Here is a 21,145-nt window from a genome sequence, read left to right as displayed (position 1 = left end):
TCTCAGCACAAACCTGACAGGCTAGGAGAAAGTGGGATAACATAGTCAAAGTGATGAAAGAAAAAAATTGTCAATCTAGAAAATTTTATCCAGCAAGGCTGATCCTTAGGAATGAAGGACAGATACAGACTTTCCCAGACAAACGAATGCCAAGGGATTTCATCACCACTAGACCTGCTTTACAAGAAATGCTGAAAGGAGTTCTTCAGACTGAAACAGAAGAACACTAACTGTAACCAGGGAAGAGTGAATCTTCCATTTTAAAAGCTTCCCACAAAGAAAATCCAAGGTCCAGATGGCTGAATTCTACCAAACATTTTAAGGACGTTTGTGAAAGAAGTATCCCTTCACAAACTTTTCCAAAAAATTGAAGAGGGAACACTTCCTGACTCATTCTTTGAGGCCTATATTATTCTAAATACCAAAAACAATGACATCACAAGAAAACCACAGACCGATAACCCTTATGAATATACATACAGAAATCCTTAACAAAATACTAGCAAACCAAAACCAACAGTATATAAAAAGGATTACACTCCATGCCTGACTGGGATCTACCCCAGAGATGCACAGTTGGCTAAACACCAAAAAAAAAATCAATGTAACACAAGGACAAAAACCACATGATCATCTCAACTGATGCAGAAAAGCACTTGGCAAAACCCTACACTCTTTCCTAATAAAAACACCCAGCAATATAGGAATAGAATGGAACTTTGTCAACCTGATAAAGTCCATCTATGAAAAAAGAGTTGACATCACACTTACTTATCAAACTCTCAATGCTTTTCCTTAAGATCAGAAACAAGTCAAGGATATCTGTTCTTGCCACTTTTATCCAACAGCATACTGGAGGTTCTAGCCAGGGAAATTAGGCAAGAAAAGGAAATAAAAGGTATCCAGACTATAAAGGAAGAAGTAAAACTATCTCTATTTGCAGATGAAATGATCTTATATATAGAAAATTCTAAGAAATCTACCAAAAACTATTAGAATTAATAAATTTGCTCAGTAAGGTTGTGGGTACTAGATCCATATACAAAGACCAAATGTATTTTGTACATTAGCAATGAACAATCCAAAAATGTAATTAAGAAAAGAATTCCACTTACAATAGCATCAAAAAAATACTTAGGGATAAATTTAGCAAAAAAGTTCAAGACACTGAAATTACAAACCATTTTTTGACAGAAATTAAAGACCCAAATAAGTGGAAAGGCATTCCATATTTATAGTTCTGAAGACTTAATATTGTTAAGGTGGCAATACTTCTCAAACTGATCCACAGGTTCAGTGCAATCCTTATCAAAATCCCAGCTGGTTTTTTGCAGAAATTGACAAGGTGATCCTAAAATTTGTGTGAAAATGCAAGGAATCCCAAATAGCCAAAACACTAATGAAAAAGAAAAAAATTGAAAGAGTCACACTTTCCAATTTCAAAACTTACTACAAAACTACAATAATCAAGACAGTGTGATACTAGCATATGGATAGACTAAACATCAATGAAATAGAACTAGAGTCCAGAAATAAACACCTATTTTTATAGTCAATTGATTTTTGACAAAAATACCAAACAATTCAATGAGGAAAGAGTAGTCTTTTCAGCAAATGGTACTGGAACAGCTGGATGTCCACAGGCAAAAGAATGAAATTGGAACCCTACCTCACACAGTTCACAAAAATTAAGCTCAAAATGAAACGAAGATCTAAATGAAGAGCTAAAAGTATAAAACCCAGCAGAAAGCAAAGAAGAATGGTAAGTGACTGCTAATGGGTATGGGGTTTCTTTCTAGGGTGATGAAAATGTTATACAGATTGTGATGGTATACAACTGTGTGGATACACTAAAAACCTCTGAATTGTATGTTTTTAAATGGGTGGATTTTATAATATTTGACATATTTCTCAAAAAGCCTGTTTTTTTAAACTAAACTATTTATGAGCTTACTTTTATAAAACACTGTTTTCTCCTTGTTAGTTTTTTATTCTGTTTTCCTGGGATCCTTTACCTACAGCGGAATCAGCTTTGAGAAGACTCTTAGGCTTATTTACTCCACTGAAAGGCAGAAAAAGAATGAGTGTGATAGTAGTATGTGTATAAATAATACCAATTTTTTGGCTGTGAAATGTGGGCTCTAAAATACTCCAGGTCTGCACAGATGCTTCTAGTATTAGGGGTCCACAGGCTACCTATCTTCTTTCTTGTTCACTCACTGACCATTGGTCCCTCTTCGCCCCACCCTTCCCTCCTTCTCGCAAGCGCCCATCCCCCCTTTGGAGCACTGGTCCAGGAGCCAGGGCTCGAAGGGCTGTCTTACTTGGTATTTTATACTTCTGGAGACAGTAGGCAAGCTCAGTGGGTCGCACAGCTTTCTGACGGCTGTCCTGCATCTTCTCCAGCAGCAAAAGCAGCTGGAAGGGGACACTTCTCCTCTGCTCTTCCGCTCCCCTTGGCACTGTTATCCTGCCAAATAAAAACAGCCATGACCCTCCCTATCCCTTGGTTCTCAGTGCTAGGTGCTTACTGAAATCACTTGGAGGGACTGCCAAAAATCTCCATGTCCAGGCCCCTCGGCAGACTGGCTGAATCAGAATTCCTGGTAGTGGGATCCAGTTATCAGAATTAAGTTTCCCAGAAGATTTAAATGTACAGACAAGGTTGAGAACCACCATATTAGCAAATCAGCTACAGAGAATACCCTCTCTAGGGGGGTCAGCACACCTACCGCCTCACCCCTCCCCTGACCCTACCGGACAGCCACACTGAAATAAAGGGCGTATGCAGTAGTTTCCGGGCCCACAGCAGAATGGACAAGCACTCCAAAGTGAAAAAGCAAACACTGATCTAGATCCCGGGAAGAGAGGGCAGCAGGAAGGGATGTCAGTGTATTATTTGTTTATTTTCTTACTGACTTACTTATTTTGGTATCATTAATCTACAATTACATGAGCAACATTATGGTTACTAGACTCCCCCCATTATCAAGTCCCCACTATGTCAGTGTATTTTAGCAGTGATTTATTTAATTACAGGCATATCTCAACTTCCCATGCCAATAGAAGGGGAAAAGGAGAAAGCACAGGGCAGAAAAGAATTCATGATAAGGTGTGTGTTGGGGGGTGAGAATTAATGAAGGGAAACCTCACTGACATGGCACCTGGAGGCCCGCAGGGGGCGATGTCACACCCCAACGCATGTGTCCGTTGCAGACCCCACCTGAAGAGAAGGACCTTGCAAGGCAGTCCTGCTATACTCCTCAGGGCAGGAGGAAGGTCTCTGCTTCCCCCACAGCAACAGCCCAGCCAATGAGAGACGCACAGTCCAGCCCTAAGAAGCCATGACACTTGGAACCCCCAGTTTATCGCAATGGGCTTTTTGCTAGAACAGCTCTCCCAACTCGACCCTTCCTCTGTAAGAGCTTCCTCTCCTTTGTCAGGATTTGCCTGTAATTTTGCTGCAGCTTGCATGTCCTAAATCAGAATTTTCTGCTATTCCTGAATAAACCCATTTTTTTTTTGGTAAAATAACTTTTATTTTTAAGGTTAACAGTGTGCATACATAAACTGTGTGTGTGTGTGTGTGTGTGTGTGTGTGTGTGTGTGTGTGTGTCTGTCTGTGTGTGTCTGTGTATGTGTGTGTGCATGTGTGTGTGTTTGAGAAAAATCAATATAAAGACTCAAGAACCTGCCCACTGATTTATTCCTCCTTTGAAACTGGTCTAATCCCAACTTCTTTTTAACCAAATTAGTGGCTGTCAACCCTGGCTACACTTCAATATCACATAGGGAATCTTTTAAAAAGTACCAGTGCCAAGACTAACTGAAATCAAATATATGGGAGTGGGACCAGGCATTTATATTTTGTAAAACTTCTTAAAGGATTATAACATGTAGTATATACTGTGCAGAACAAGATCTTTTCTGTGGCAATTTTTGAAAGACATCTAAAAGTCCAAGTCACTGTGACAAACTGGATATTTGAAAACATAAAATGATATACATGTTTACCAGCCTGAATAATAGTCTTACCTCTTCAGTATCTTGGTGAATCCCACATTCATGATCAGCACCTGAATCAAGGAGTTAAGGCAGCAAGTCTCTCCAATATTGTGTAAACCAACGGGGCCTGTAGAGGAAGAAAGACACTGAGGGCAAGGCCTCACTAAGGGATTTAACAAGAATCAAACGTTTTTTAGAATCTACTGAGGACATGAACTCCTGTAAAGCACACTCAGAGGTACAAGGCATTCCCTAAGGTGCTTGCAAACAAACTGAAAAGTGAAAAAGCAGTAAGTCTTCACAGTCCATAGGAAGCGAGCGTTGCCATAACAAGGTGCACTACCCGTTGTCAAATGAGGGGACATCAGTGTATTTTAGCAGTGATTTATTTAATTGTCTCATTGTTAACTACTCATTTTGAAATGATACAAGCAACTGTTGTGAGAGCCCAGGGAAAACAGCACAGCAGCGCGACTGGAGAGTCACGGCTCCGAACTGTTCAGGCTGGTCCTCGCATAGCTGAATCGGCTGAGCACCTTTGGAGCTCAGGGTCACCCACCAGCTAGTCTATTCTGGACTCCAGCGGAAAGGCCCCTGCTGGCCTGTACCAGAAACCCGAAGACGACTCTGGGAAGGATCTGCTAATTAAACTCACTTTGAAAGGCTGGAAGCCAGAAGGAACTTACGAAGATAATGAGAAAACCCAAAGACAGCATTTCGGTGACCACTGGCAACCGGCCTGTCCTTTCCCAATCCAACCAGGGGCTCAGCAGGCCCCACAAGGTGAGCATTCTAAGAGGGAGGGAGTGCCACTCCTCTCAAGAGCTCCTGGGCAGAGGGCTTTGGTGCACATAAGACAGCACATGAAAGGTGAAAACCCAGGGAAGCAGGTGATCACAGGTTTCTGCTCCTACAGAAGCACTTTGCCTCCGGACATACTGGCACACAGGTCTAACAGCAAGGCCAGGAACTAACGCTAAGTGCTGCAATATGCCAATCACTGGCTTAAAGCAGCTTCCTCAAATTATCTCATTTTTTTCCTCCCAACAAGCCTGTTCGTTCAGAACTATTCCCATTTCACAGATGCAGAAATGGAGGTGCAAGAGAGCAGGAGTCATTGACCACAAAGCTCTGTCACTCTGGGGTGGAGTGGCTGAGCAAAGTGTTTCCATGCAGCGAGATGAGAAGAGGAAGGTGTAGTGACCGTGAGGGCAGCCCCAGACGCTGGGGCGCTCCGCCAGGCGCTCCGGCTTCTTCTTCATGGTGCTGGTCTCTCCCTGCATCTCAGTGGGCGCTGCCAAGAAATGCCGAGACTGAGCCAGGGTGACAAGCAGTTATCTTCAGGACCCCAAACACCTCGCCCATCAGTGGTCACTCCCAAGTCCCCAGACTGCCGGTGCCTGCCCGTCTTCAGGATTGCAAGACCTCCGTCCAGGAAGAGCTCTCTCAAGTTAGCCTTGGCGGGACTGCTGTGGAAACACACGGCAGAGAGGCAAGGATGAGAGAGAGGGGAGAGCACATGCATGGGGTCAGCACTGAGCCCAGGGTCTTGGAAGGAGATAAATGCTTGGCTCATAAAGCTCTGGGGCTAGAAATGAGCGTGTGACCCAGACACCCCACCCTGCATCCCACACATGCCCACTTTCTAGTCGCCAGAGTGCACTGCCACATCCTCTTCCTCCCAAGTGCTCTCTCCTGCAGACAGCACGACAGTCACCAAGATGTCCAGACCAGAAAACGGTGTCTCTTTGCCCCTCACTCCCAGGCCCAAATGATTCCTAAGGGCTGGCAGTTATGCTGCCTAAAGGCTGCTCGCAAGCACTGCCCTAGGTGTCTGTACCCCTGACCTCCTAGGAAGCCTGTCCAGGCTCCTCAGGCAGGCAGTGATCTCCTCTATGCGCCGGTGGGATTTGTACTTAGAGCTATTCAAATAATCAGTCCATTATATTCTAATGTGGGGAACAGCTATCTCTGCACTTGCAGTGGATGGTGGGGTCCCACCCAGATTCCTGCCGCAGGACAGGCCCCTTCCCCAGGGGATCTGAAAGCCTTAGGGCCTTGCCTCGGGTGAAGTAGCTCTGAAGGTCACCCAGCCCAGCTTGAGTTCTCTGTTGCAACCTTTGGCAGTTCAGCTCCTCCCTCTGCCCATCCCTCCTTTGCTCGGCGGGTGTTCCTGGGGGTGCTCTCCACTACACCTCCCACATACACATCTCGAGCATCAGTGTCTGACTTCAGATACTAAATTAAACTCTGCGGGCCTGGAAGGCAGGGACTGTGTATTTTCAACTGCTTCCATTACACCTAGCACAGTGCATATTCAATAAATAACCACTGAATGGATGAAGGAATGAGGAGTTACATGGAACAAAACTTGTCTTCAAATATCTAAAAAGATATCACGTAGAAGAGACATAATTAGATTTCTTGTCCTGGGGCATGGTGGGGGCATCAGTCTACCTAAGGTACAGAAACATAGGAAGAAACTACAAAGAAATAGGTATCACTTCAAAATAAACAAGAATTCCTCATAGCTTGTAAGCCAGCTCCAGCAGCAGTAACTTGTCCCTCATTGTCCCTCATGTAGGTGTTTAAGCAGAGGCTGGGCCAGCCATTGAAAGAAGGAGGGGGTGGGGGGCTTTCATTTTCAAACCTGATGCCTATGATTTTTCCATCTGCCTATGATTTTTCCATCTAGACACTCACTTTAATTCAACCAGAAGCATTCAAATGTGTCCCACTGAACTATGCATTCTGGAGAATTACCATGGGGCAGTTGGAAGGAGAAATCACTGCTGTTCCCAGAGAGGACAGTCCCCTTAGACACACAAACAAGGGGTGAGGAGAATATATATATTCAAATACATACACATGTATTTGAGATTTTTGTTACACTTTTTGATATTGTTATTTTTGAAGTAATGGTAACTTATGAAGAAAATTCGCAAAATGTATAATGAAGAAAACATAAATTACTCATTATACCAGAACTCATAAACCTCATAATCACCACTTGGTATGTATCTTTTCAATCTTCTTTGCTATGCATTTTTGATATGGTTAATATTATACTGCTTTTCCCATTTCCCATTATAAGAAGATTTTCCCAAGTCATTACAAGTTCTTTAAAAACATTTTTTGATGGCAGATACAGCAATCAAACATTGTGGAATATTCTGGTTGTTTTTCAGTTGTTTGCATTCATAAAAAGTTTTACAGTGAACATTTCTAGGCATAAAACTTTTCTCTACCCATCTCATTTTTCTTCATGCAAACCAAAGGTCCATAGACATAACAAAACTGTAGCTATAAATGAGGTTATGTCAACCACAATAGGCAAATTCCCCTAGTTGTTTACTTCTTCCTCACAACCCAGACCTCAGTGGCCTGTGAATTCTCCTCAAGCATGTTTTCGAATCCCAGAAAAAATCTCTCATGTGTTTTGGAGGAAGGTCACAACCACTGTCCTCTGCCACTGCCTGCCACAGTGTCCACTGGGTGTCTACAAGGTGCTGCCCAACACAGTGGTCACTGCTAGAAGGTTCTGTGTATCTCCAAGTAGGGTCTCAATGTGAAAGTGAGGTATGTACCAGCTCCTCCCATGACCTGTGCCTTTTGGTTTCAGTGAGTTCTTTCTGAAAGGGCTTCAACTTCAGCCTGCAGCCACTCTTCAGGGTCTCCACTGCTGTCCCTGGTCTAAGCTTGGGAACATAAACCATACAGCCTTCTCTACACAGCTCATCTCTCCACTCGGGGGCACAGAGGAAAGAAGATTCCTCAATCATTCCCAGTCCACGTGCAAATAAACCTACAGCCCTCTAACTTAATTTGACCATCAATATGATGAGCCACTAAATCAAGGTTTTAGGAGAGATTCTTAGAGCCATAGCGACAAGGTCAAAGCATACAAAGTTTATGGTTCTTAATGTAAGTTGCTAAATGTCTTGCACCAGTTTATACTCTGACCAGTGGGGTGTGAGAGTCCCAGCAAGACTCAGTGGCTAAATGAAGTGACCTAAATTCATTACAGGGTTCATGGAAAAGGTTGGTCTGGAACTGAGTTTACTGAAGAGAAAAGGATATGGCTTAAAGTAAGGGGCATCTTAAAACTGGGCAGCTACATGCAAGAGAATGAAACTGGATCATTGTCTAACCCCACACACAAAAGTAAACTCAAAATGGATCAGAGACCTGAATGTAAGTCATGAAACCAGAAAATTCTTAGAGGAAAACAGAAAAAAATCTCTTGGATATAAACATGAGCAACATTTTCCTGAAAGCATCTCTCCACACAAGAAGAGTGCCTGTCTTCTTCTAAGAGAATTAACATGTAATTTTAAACAGTAATTCTTCTAGGATATAGATTTAATATCTTGTAAGGGAGCCTTTGTTAGCAATGGTGTTCTTATTCCAAGATCCAAAAAGATTAATAAATTAGGTATGAGAAGAAGTGTTAGACTGTTATTTTTCTTAATTATTTTACAAAATATTAAGGAAAGGCAAACATCTGAATATTGGGAAGAACTAAATATATAAATGGCCTACATTGATAAATTCAGGTTAAATGGCTCAGAAACAGCTCCTTTTTTTTAGTATATATTTATTTTCAAGAGTCATTAAACAGTTTTTCCTCTTATGAGGCTCAGCCTAGGAGAGTTAAGCTGACAGAGAATGACAGCAGCTGATTCCATGAGCAAGGACTAGGATTTGGGGACCACACTGAAGAACACAGTACAAAGGAGCCAGACCCTGTCTTCCAGAGGCATTGTTCTATAACACCTCAAAAGTACTCACTCAGCCAACAGCAATAAAGCCCAGTGGGGTGTGGGAAAGCAGGCAGGCCAAATCCCAAGGGGCCCCTTCAGAGCTGATCAGAGATTGGAGGCCAGCAGGTGGGGCTACAAGAGCAAGGGAAGCAGCACTCAGACAGCGAACAAAGACAGGGGAAGGTGGAGGGGGCAGGAAACACGCAGGGAGCTGAGCAGGTGGCAACAGGCACCTGACACAGAAAAAAGGATGGATATATTCCAAGGGAAGTAAATTTCCAAACTCAACCACTGACCAAAAAACTGCTCCCAACAGATGATTCTCAGGGCAGTCCAAACTACTCTGCAAGCTACCATAATGGTGGGTACCTGCATAAGTCCAACGCCAAAGAAGGTACTCCACCAAGACTGAACTCTATCATAGAACACGATGATTGGATATTGAATAATAACAATGCAGGCTCATCATTTATAATGAATGTTCCTCTGGTTCCAGATTAATAATAGCTGTCTGTATGTGGTGGGGGGAATGGGGTATGTAGGAAATCTCTATACCTTTTCCTCAATTTTGATGTGAACCTAGAATTGCTCTAAAAAATTGAGGGCTATTCATAAAGAATAAAATACCTAGGAATAAACCTAACCAAGTTGATGAAAGACCTATACCCTGAATCTACAAGACATTCATGAAAGAAATTAAAGAAGACACCAATAAATGGAAACACATCCCATGCTCATGGATAGGATGAATTAATATTGTCAAAGTGGCCATCCTGCCTAAAGCAATCTACAGATTCAATACAATCCCTATCAATATACCAACAGCATTCTTCAACTAACTAGAACAAATAGTTCTAAAATTTATATGGAACCACAAAGGACACCAAATAGCCAAAGCAATTCTGAGAAGAATAAAGCTGGGAGGATTACGCTCCCCAGCTTCAAGCTCTACTACAAATCCACAGTAATCAAGACAATTTGGTACTAGCACAAGAACAGACCCATAGACCAATGAAACAGAATTGAGAGCCCAGATATAAACCCAAGTATACATGGCCAATTAAAATACCATAAAGGAGCCATGGACATACAATGGGGAAATGACAGCCTCTTCAACAGCTGGTGTAAGCAAAACTGGACAGCTACATGTAAGAGAATGAAACTGGATCATTGTCTAACTCCATACACAAAAGTAAACTCAAAATGGATCAAAGACCTGGATGTAAGTCCTGAAATCATAATATTCTTAGAAGAAAACATAGGCAAAATTCTCTTGAATATAAACATGAGTAACTTTTTTCTGAACACATCTCCTCACGCAAGGGAAACAAAAGCAAAAATGAACAAATGGGACTACATCGAACTAAAAAGCTTCTATACAGCAAAGTAGTTCTATATACCATCAGTAGAACAAAAAGGCGTCCTACAGTATGGGAGAATATATTTGAAAACAACATATCTGACAAGGGGTTGACATCCAAAATATATAAAGAACTCACATGGCCTCAACACCCAAAAAGCAAGTAATCCAATTAAAAAATGGGTGCAGGATATGAACAGATAATTCTCCAAAGAAGAAATTCAGATGGCCAACAGGTACATGAAAACATGCTCCACATTATAAATTATCAGGGAAATGCAAATTAAAACCACAATGAAGTATCACCTCCCACCAGTTAGGATGGCCAACATCCAAAAGACAGGAAACAACAAACACTGGTGAGGATGCAGAGAAAGGGAACCCTCCTACACTGCTGGTGGAAATGTAAATTAGTTCAACCATTGTGGAAAGCAGTATGGAGGTTCCTCAAAAAACTAAAAATAGAAATACCATTTGACCCAGGGACTCCACTCCTAGGAATTTATCCAAAGGAAACAAGTTCTCAGATTCAAAAAGACATATGCACCCCTATGTTTATCACAGCACTCTTGACAATAGCCAAGAAATGAGAGTAACCTAAGTGTCCATCAGTAGACGAATGGATAAAGAAGATTGGTACATATACACAATGGAATATTATTCAGCCATAAAAAGAAAACAAATCCTATCATTTGCAACAACATGGATGGGGCTAGAGGATATCATACTCTGAAATAAGCCAGGTGGAGAGAGACAAGTACCAAATGATTTCCCTCATTTGTGGAGTATAAAAACGAAGCAAAACTGAAGGAAGAAAACAACAGCAGACACAGACTCCAAGAAGGGACTAGAGGTTACAAGAGGTAAGGGGGTGGGGAGAGGGGGGGAGGGGAGGGAGGAAGAAGGGGATTAAGGGACATTATGATTGGTACATGTTGTTGTTAGGCTGGAGAAAGGAAAAACAAGCACATGCAAACAGAACAGTGAGATGCCACAGGGGGAGAACAGACCAGACCCCAATGTCCGTGCCTTATATGGAAAGGGGACAGCTCTCCCTGAATTCCATCCTGATGTGCCAACTAAGACCCGGATGTCGTCAGCCTCCTCACTCTTGGAAAGAAAAAAGTTTCTAGTTGAGTATTATGTCACCTTTAGCCATTCATACCTCTCAACACCCCCCTAAGATAGTTTGCCCACTCCTCCCCTCCTATTTCCTTATAAGAGCCCCACCTCCCTAACCAGGTGTGACTTCTCTGGCCTCTGACAAAAAGGACACAGAACTTCACCCGGGGGTATTTAAATAAATTACCTGGCCCTTTGTTGCCTCTCTTTGCCTGCTTATTTCGGCTAGAATTTATCTTAACAGTTGTGTGTGGGTATCACCAGTAAGGCAGTGTAGCACAGAGAAGACAGGTAGCAACTCTGTGGCATCTTTCTATGCTGATGGACAGTGACTGCAATGGGGTGTGGGGTGGACTTGATAACAAGGGTGAATGTAGTAACCAGTAACCATAATGTTGCTCATGTGAAACCTTCATAAAATTGTATATCAATGATAACTTAGTAAAAAAAATTGAGAGCTATCATTTGAAAAAAATACAAAAGACAAACTTGTGTTGGTTCCAAAGAACTTAGCTTCCACCCTCCCCAAAATTTTCCCTTAAAGTAAGTGGGAGATGCAAATGATAGCAGCTGCTAGTTTAGGCCTAGCATGACTGTAGCCACAGCATCAACGAGGGTCTTCAGGGAAACAGCAAACAATGTGATGCAAGAAACGAGAGTGGGCCTGGTGTCTAACAGCTAGACTCTCTACAAGGAAAAGTGACTCCATCTTTAAATATTCTAAGAGGAACAAAATTAACATGCCTGGAACATGATACAAGCCACCTCACAGTCTTCCAAATCCAACCCATCGCGGCCACAAATTTAGACCTTACTTAATCATTTGTTGAGTGTGTCCTGAGGTACTGCACTGAACACGCAGATTAGAACTCACTGGATGAACCCCAAATAGGAAGGAATCCCCATTCTCTCCAAGAGAAACAGCCAGCGTGGAAAGCATTAGGATGCGTCTTCTTGGAGGCTGTGTACATGTCAAACATTTTCCCCTTTGCGAACTCATCTTCATGTTGAAGTGCCAAAAATGTGCAATGCATTTTTTTAAGTGGAAAAGGAAGAAATATTAACACTTTTTTTTTAGTTCTTTGATAGTGCTCTATAAATGAAGCTGGAGCTGTTTCTCTCCTACCCATTTTGTTCCCATCAACACATTAGATAATCTAGATATCTAGGTCTAACCTTGCCTCACTCTGCACGATATACACTATAAAGAGATGTTTTTAAATGTTTGAAAATATTTGCCTTGTTTTCTGCAACAATTTCAAATCATAACTACTTTAATGCTGTAAAGCAATCAGTTAAAGCCAATGTTTTAATTTCAAACACTTTGAACCCAGATTTTCAGGGGTTGTAGAATGGAATTTGATGTTTAAGGGTCCAAATTTAGCTTTCTTCCAGGCAAAAGGGAAAGGATGAAGGTGAGGAATTAAGGCTAAAGTACTCTCATTTGCACAAGTCGACAAAATCTTTCCAATTTCTCAATATGTATGCCCACTGACCCAAGCAATTCCACTTGCAGGAATTTTTCACAAATATATTTCTATATTTACATGAATGTGTACATAAAATGATATTCATGGCTGTGTCATTTATACCAGCAAAAACTGGAAACAACCTAAATGTCCATGAATTGTTTAAATGAATGACATACTTCTCGTATTATGCACCAATTTTTAAAGATGAGGTTGACATATCTATACGTCTTGCCATGAAAAGATACCCATAATATACTGTTAAGTGGAAAAAAGCAAACTTTAAACACTTGTACTTAGGAAAATTTCTGGTTAAATATACACAAAAACGATACTGAGCTGCAGATTAAGAGATTTGCTTCTACTTTACACATTTGTCTGCATTGTTTTTGTTTTCCAAGCTGGCAACCCTTTTTAAATTTCCTTTTAATAAAACACGAAGTCATGCAAAAAGTCCAAATATATCAGCTTGGAAAGAAATTAATTGGTCCAACATATGTAATGAACATAGGCCGTTATTATAACTTGCGGAACCCAAATAAATTCCTTAATTATCCAGGTGGCATCTGAGCAGAACCCCGCTGGATGTCTTTCCTGGAAAGAAAGCTGCCAAAATTAGCACCAAACTTGCCTCAGTTGCCACACCACAGCGTCAACCCTCCGCTGCCAAGCCCGCTGCTGGGGACACTCGGAAGCGGCTCCGCTCGCCGGGTCCACGGAGCCCGGCGCGCTGCCGATAGGAGCGCCCCGCCCGCCGCCGCGCGGCTTTCGTTTCTGCCGAACGGAAAGTGAAACTGCGGGCCGCCCGCGGACGGGGCGCCGGCGCGGTCTCGCCGCGCGCGGAGCCGCGCTTCTGACCGCGGAGCCAACCGGCTTAGGGACGGGACCGCCGCGCGAGCGCAGCCAGAGCTGTGGCTCCGCTGTGCGCTGACCGGTGGTGACCGCCCCGCACCTGGGATTTCCTAGTGCGCGTACTTTTCCCATCGCTACCTTGTACATCTGAGAAATGTTGATGTCAACTTTGTTAGTCTTAAAGATGTGTGCGGTGCTTTCAACCTACTCCGTGCGCCCAGGATTCCAGTACACGTTTCTTTGTAGTGTCTTTTTTTTCTTAATGCGATAATATAATTTCTTAAGTTGTGTATCTTAAAACCGATGGCTTGCAGATTCGATGAAACGTGGCACGCAGATATGAGGCTCCTCTGTTGTGCTGCTCTGCGGGGCCAGCACAAGAGCGACCGCGTGGGGAGCGGTGAGCAGCACGGGAGAGAATGGGAACCGTTCGTTGCTCATCAGAAACGGCAATGTCAAGGTCTGACGAGACCGTGCTCTTGGAAAGCGCTGGTTGAAAGATTTCTCAAAACCGCGCAAGAAAGTTTAAACTGAAACTGCTTAGTACTTGTATCAAAAGAAAGTTTGAGTCCTGAGAAGCATTTCTGTACCTTGCAAATGTGGGATATTTTCAGTATCACTGAAATTCTCATTAGCTGAATTTCTTTCTCCATTTTTCTTTTTTAATTTGAAGTACAAGTTGGCTTGCCACCCCGTCTCACTTGAAGATTCTCCCTGGAAACTTGGTCACAGAGAAGACACTTGGCTGACTTTACGGGGTAATTTAGTTCTGTTGAGCTGTGGAAAGCTACTTTAGAGAAAAGCTTTTTGTCCAACATGAGAAACAATGTATAGAACCTGATGCTAATTTTTCTTCTAGAAAGAGGACATGGTTTCTCACATAGGATAAGGACATGTGATGTTTTAAGAAAAAAAAAATAAATGACTAATGAAGTATTAGTCCTTCTTTACAAACCTCACTCCCTACAAACACATGGGGTTCATCTGACTTGTTTGCTCATTCCCTTTCTTTGGCGTTTTCCTTTTTGCATTTCGTCAAAATGTTTTTTCTTTTTCTTTTAAATTTTATTTTGTTTTGCATGATTCCAAAAATAAATCATAAATGTGCTTTTAAGGTGTGTAGATTGACTTTCCCTCATTATATCCATTTGGGTAAACATGATCTCCTAAGAAGGAGGGGGCGGTGATCTCGGAAGCAGACAGAATGCTAAGTTTCATTTTCTCTCCTTGGGTTTCAGGGCAGAACTAAAATAGACTCTGCCTGGTGTCTGTTACCTTCCTAGTCTTTCTCTGTGGCCTGGCTGTTTGTTGCCTTAAGGAAGGACCTTTTTTTTAAATTAAATATTTTATTTTGGAAAATAAATTTTAAATATACAGAGAAGTTATTAAAATATTGCAATGATTCCACATGCGCCTCACTCATTAGTCACATTTTGGCACAGTTACTTTAGTGCTTCTCCGTCTCTCACACACGCACGCCCCTTTATGTATACGCATTAAATCAGTTGTTTAACTTTCACAAGGCTTCTAGCACCCAAAAGCTGCATCCTTGGGACTCCCCAGCCCGCTTGTGAGTTCCTGCCTGGAAAAGCTCAGGGTTGTTAAAATAATTTACTGTTTGTCCTACACCTGATGGTAGGCCCCTGCCCTCCCTTTCCTAGAGCACTTACTAAAAGGGTTTACAATTGTGAATCCTTCCTTCCTCTGTCCCTTTGATGCTGGGGTTCTTGTTCACAAAGCCGAAGAATGAGCTTCACAAACACTCAAGGTAGGAGAGCAAGGTACAAGCTTTTATTTAGACAGACCTCCCGGCTCACGCCAGGTGGGGACAGAGAGTCCGGGGTGGTACCTTGTCTAGGGCTTTTATAGGCAGATGGGGATTTTTCGAGAACATGAGAAAAAGCTTAGGGGTGTGGACTTATTACATGGTCCCAGAATATTTACAATTAACTTGATAAAAGTACCCTCCTGCTCTGTTGATTTCTCCCTGAGATACCAGCATCTTGGTCTGGGGGCATATGAAACAAGGCCACCTGCTCAGCCCCCAAGGTGGGTTGAGGCTTTGTTTGCTAAAGAGTAAGTTATGTGCAATCTTCTCTTTAAGGTGGAATCCTTCTTGCCTTTTACTGTGTTATGGCTGGGCTTGCATGCTAAATTAGTTTGCCCAGTTTGCAAAATCACTTCATCTGATCTGAAGGAGGAAAGATAGCGCATAGGCCTGGGCCTTTTAGCATGTTAAAGTGAATCTTACACATGATTATAAATGATTAGCATAAAACAAACATGTGCTACTCTTCTTTATCTGGGGTACACCAACTGATCTCACTGAAGAATGACTCTAGAGCTGAATGTTTAACACAGAGTTTCAGTAGAGGGGTTTCCTTGCATGTAGTTACATTGCTCTGACTGCAAATATCCTGTCTTGTTTTTTTCCGGAGGCCCTCACCCCACTCTGACTTCACCCATGGCCCCTGGCTCACCTTCCAGATGTATGTATCCCCCACAACTCAAGAGTATCTTTTCAAGGGTCTGAAAGTCATTCGCCTGAAATGTAACCAGCAGGAAGGATAGGGTCTCTGTCTCCCTACCAAAGTAGAATCTTCACTTCTGAAATTGCCAGCAAGAAGACAAAGCTGGCCTAGTCATGTTCACACGGACCAAACCTTTGTAACTTTTCAAGAGTCCCCTGCTCCCCCTCCCTCCACCCTCATTCTCTTGTGACATGCCTGATCACCTCTGTGCAAATCGGAATGGTGTTCAGCTCTTTCCCTTCTGTCAGTAGTTACTGAATAAAATCTTTTTACACTGCTTTAACTAATATCTGGCTTTCTTTATCTTTGACACCCAAGAAAGTTTCACCTAATGGTTTTAGCTTCCCGTAATAATTCTATCAGGGTCCTTCTATGGCATTCCACTGAAAAGAAGAGTTTTCCCTTCTCTCTCGCCCCTTTGCTTTGTTTCTTCATAGAAATTCCTTTTTATTGTGTACTGTCACTATTAATTCTGATGCTCAGATTGGCCAGGAGAAGCTTTGTCAAACTGGCTTCTGTGTCCTTAGGGCATTTAACCCATCCAGCTGTCAGTGCAGACAACTATAGGGAAGGGCATTTCCACATGTAGAATTAGGAACTCATTGGTACCCTATGAATGTACATGTCCTGGCTCTGGTGGACACAGGAGCTGAGTGTTCTCTGATTTGGAGCAACCCTGAGCATTTTCCCGGGTCCCCTGCTGTGATAGATGGCTATCGGGGTAAGGCAATTAGAGTGAAGAAAGCCCAAATCCCATTGGGGATAGGGCGTTTACCCCCAGAGGAGTATACTGTGTACATTTCTCCCATCCCTGAATATATTTTGGGGGTAGACATCCTGCAGGGCCTGTGGTTACAGGCCACTGCAGGTGAGTTCAGACTGAGGGTACGTGTGGTAAAGGCAGTTGCTAAGGGAACATGCTAAGCACCCACCTGTAGCTCTGCCTGTACCTCAGTGGGTGACAAATACTAAGCAGTATAAATTGCCTGGGGAGCACAAGGAAATTGGAAAACTCTACAGGAGTTGGCAAAGGTGGGCATCATAAAGCCCACTCACAGTCCTTTTAATTCCCCGGTGTGATCAGTAAAAAAAAACCAGATGGCTCCTGGCATATGACTGTGGACTACAGGGAATTGAATAAAGTCACACCCACTTTGCATGCTGCTGTCCCCTCTATGGCAGCCCTTATGGACACCAGTCATGAACATATCATTATGTAGCAGACCTTGCTAATGCTTTCTTCTCTATTGACATAGCACAGGGAAGTCAGGAATAGTTTGCCTTCACACGGGAAGGCCGGCAGTGGACATTCACTGTCCTTCCACATGGATACCTCCAGTCCCACCATTTGTCATAGACTTGTAGCCCAGGACTTAGCCACACAGAAGAAACCATAAATGGTGCGGCTGTATCACTACGTTGATGATATAATGCTTACGTCTGATTCTCTTTCAGATTTAGAAGGGGCAGTTCCTAGACTGCCAGGGTTCAGGGACCTGGTTTGTCTAAAATTCTCAGGGGTTGTCCGGTCAGGTAAACCTAAAGTTATACCTGAAGCAGTCATAGACAAGGTCCAGGCTTTCCCCACCCCTACCACTGTGGCAGTATTACAAGAGTTTTTTGGTCTTTTGGGCTACTGGAGAGTGTTTATACTGCACTTGGCACAAATTCTGAAGCCCTTATACCAGTTGGTACAAAAGGGCATCAGATGGGACTGAGATGAGACATGTGCAACTGCTTTTACTGCTGCGAAGCAAGTAGTCAAGGCCATACAGGCCTTGAGTGTAATGGGCTCATCAAGGCCCTGTGAGCTATATGTTCACGTAACTAAAGATGGTTATGGATGGGGTCTTTGGCAGCAGCTTGAACAGACATGCCAACCTATTGGATTCTGGTCACAACTATGGAAAGGAGCAGAGGTCCAGTACACCTTGATAGAGAAGCAACTGGCTGTTTTGTACCACACCTTGCTGGCTATGGAGCCCATCGCCAGGACAGGTCTGACCAAGTTAATAACCACCTATCCCATTGCAGAGTCAGTGTGAGATTGGACCCAAAGGCCATGGAGTGGCATGGCACAGACACATACACTGGCCAAATGGGGTGCATGTTTATAGTAGCATACACGTACAGGCTAGTACAGTGCATCTCTACTAGCCCCTTAAGTGGAGAACTCCAATGCTTATTGGGGCCAGTGACCTAAACCAGTGGAAAGCATGAAGAACTTGCGTTTGAGACATTGGTAGCTGAGACTCCTTATAAGGAGGGAAAAGCCCTATACCTGATGATGCTTGGTACACAGACAGCTCCAGTCTTGGGCAGCCCCTGAAGTGGAGGGCTGTGACTTTCCATTCTAAGACTGAGACAATATGGATGGAGTATGGAGAGGGGAAGAGCAGTCAGTGGGCTGGGTTGCAGGCAGTATGGCTCATGATCACCCAGGAGCCCTCCCCTATAGTTGTCTGCACTGACAGCTGGGCCGTCTATCAGGGCTTGACGCTGTGGTATCATGCCAATTGGATGGTTGGTCACCAGCCCCTTTGAGGGCAAGAGCTGTGGCAAGACCTATGGGCCTCTGTCAGACTAAGACTGTTACTGTATATCATGTGACTGGCCATTTGCCTTTGGCATCCGCAGGGAATAATGAGGCAGACACATCGGCCCAGCTGTGTGCTAAAAGGAAAGCCTGGGTCTGATGTGGCCCAATGGTTACACCAGCATTTGTTGCACGCAGGATAAAAGACAATGTGGGCTGAAACCCGTGGGTGGGGCTTGCCATTGACCTTGAAGAAGTCAGCAGAGCCCAGAAGGAGTGTGTCGTGTACTCTGAGAGGGACTTACACTTAGTCCTACAGCAACATGGGACAATAGTAAAGGGGCCAATACCCTTTGTCAGGTGGCAAATAGACTTTATTGGGCCTCTGCCCATATGAGAAAGATATCGGTATGCCATGACTTGTGCAGACACAGCTCCTGGACTGATGGTTGCTTTTCCTGCATGTTGTGCAGATCAGCAAACCACAAAGAGGGGCCTAGAGCATCTCTTCGCAGCCTATGGCCGGCCGCAGGTGATTGAGAGTGATCAAGGCACCCACTTTACTGGACACGCGTTACAAGAATAGGTGCAGCAATTAGAAATAAAGTGGAAGTTTCATGTACCAGATAACCCTACCAGGGCAGGCATGATAGAGAGGTACAATGGTTTATTGAAATCTGGCCTGAAGTCAGACACCAATAGTCTATGGGGCTGGTCAGTTCACTTAAGGACAGTGCTACGGTATTTGAATGAGAAGCCCCAAAAAGGAGCTTTGAGCCCTGTAGATATATTAACACACAATGCTGCCTCTCCTGTACAGCTGTATGTACAAACCAAAGAGGAGTTATTGAAGCCAGGATATGGCCAGCAGAGCAACATCCTGGTGCCACCCCCTACTGCATTAAACCCTGGAGACACTGTTGAATGGATGTGGCTCTGGACATTTTGACACATGGACCAGTGATGGCTGGCCCTTCTGGCACCTTGGGGAAAAGGCCTGGAAGCTGGCCTCATATATTCTTGGAGTAACAGCAGAGTGGCCCCAAAAGACCATGATAGGGTACCCAAAATGACCAGAAGGTAAGAGCATCTTATGGGGAAGTTTTGTTCTATCTTTATGGCTGGTGCATGTACCTCCCGTAGCCCTATATATTGACCCATCTGTAATTTTGTTTTCTTTAGGTAAATTCCTAGGAGTGGAATTCCTGGGTCAAATGGTATTTCTATTTTTAGTTTTTTGAGGAACCTCCATACTATTTTCCACAATGCCTGAACTAGCTTACATTCCCACCAGCAGTGTAGGAGGGTTCCCCTTTCTCTGCATCCTTGCCAGCATTTGTTGTTCCTTGTCTTTTCTATGTTGGCCATTCTAACTGGTATGAGGTGATATCTCATTATGGTTTTAATTTGCTTTTCTCTGATGATTAGCAATGTGTAGCATCTTTTCATGTGCCTGTTGGCCATCTGAATTTCTTCTTTGGAGAAGTGTCTGTTCATATCCTCTGCCCATATTTTAATAGGGTTATTTGCTTTTTGGGTGTTGAGGCGTGTGAGTTCTTTATATATTTTGGGTGTTAACCCCTTGTCAGATCTGTCATTTACAAATATATTCTCCCATACTGTAGGATGCCTTTTTGTTCTGCTGATGGTGTCCTTTGCTGTACAGAAGCTTTTTAGCTTCATGTAGTCCCATTTGTTCATTTCTGCTTTTGTTTCCCTTGCCCAAGGAGATATGTTCAGGAAAAAGTTGCTCATGTTTATATTCAAGAGATTTTTTCCTGTTTTCTTCTAAGAGTTTTATGGTTTCATGACTTACATTCAGGTCTTTTATCCAATTTGAGTTTACTTTTGTGTATGGAGTTAGACAATAATCCAGTTTCATTCTCTTACATGTAGCTGTCCAGTTTTGACAACACAGTTGTTGAAGAGGCTGTCATTTCCCCATTGTTTATCCATGGCTCCTTTATCGTATTTTAATTGACCATATATGCTTGGATTATATCTGGCCTCTCTATTCTGTTCCTTTGTTCTAGGGGTCTGTTCTTGTACCAGTTCCAAATTGTTTTGATTACTGTGGCTTTGTAGTAGAACTTGAAGTCATGGAAATTGGGATTACCTCGCAGCTCTGTTCTTCTTTCTCAGGATTGCTTTGGCTATTCAAGGTCTTTAGTGGATCCATATCAATTTTAGAACTATTTGTTCTAGTTAATTGAAGAATGCTGTTGGTATTTTGATAGGGATTGCATTGAATCTGTAAATTGCTTTGGGAAGGATGGCCATTTTGACAATATTAATTCTTCCTATCCATGAGCATGGGATAGATTCCCATTTATTGGTGTCTTCTTTAATTTCTCTCATGAGTGTCTTATAGTTTTCAGAGTAAAGGTCTTTGACATCTTTGGTTAGGTTTATTCCTAGGTATTCCTCATATATTTTTGAGCAAGTCCTTACCCTCTGGCACAAGATGTTCCAGGTTCCCTTGTACTTTTCCTTCTTCATCCCTTAAA

General features: G+C 43.0%; 1 protein-coding gene across 4 annotated transcripts in view; it reads right to left on the bottom strand.

Annotated features, from left to right (window-relative positions):
* The window catches only part of USP18 (ubiquitin specific peptidase 18), a 63,650-nt gene extending 49,011 nt beyond the window's left edge, over positions 1-14,639 (bottom strand). For 2 of the 4 annotated variants that reach the window (XM_073222200.1, XM_017659898.3), the window contains exons 1-4: positions 13,351-14,633; positions 5,210-5,474; positions 4,036-4,132; positions 2,325-2,470 (exon numbers count right to left, since the gene is read on the bottom strand). In XM_073222200.1, the coding sequence (XP_073078301.1) occupies positions 2,325-2,470; positions 4,036-4,132; positions 5,210-5,288 (322 nt within the window). In that variant the 5' untranslated portion in view covers positions 5,289-5,474; positions 13,351-14,633. Of the gene's footprint in view, positions 1-2,324; positions 2,471-4,035; positions 4,133-5,209; positions 5,475-13,350 lie in introns of all 4 variants that reach the window. The other 2 variants (XM_017659896.3, XM_017659897.3) reach the window with 2 other exon arrangements.
* Between the last annotated feature and the right edge of the window lie 6,506 nt (positions 14,640-21,145).

Source organism: Manis javanica, chromosome 15 (assembly GCF_040802235.1).
Source record: "Manis javanica isolate MJ-LG chromosome 15, MJ_LKY, whole genome shotgun sequence".
NCBI lineage: Eukaryota > Metazoa > Chordata > Mammalia > Pholidota > Manidae > Manis > Manis javanica.
Note: the sequence above shows the minus strand (reverse complement) of the source record. Positions and strands in the feature narration are given on the sequence as shown.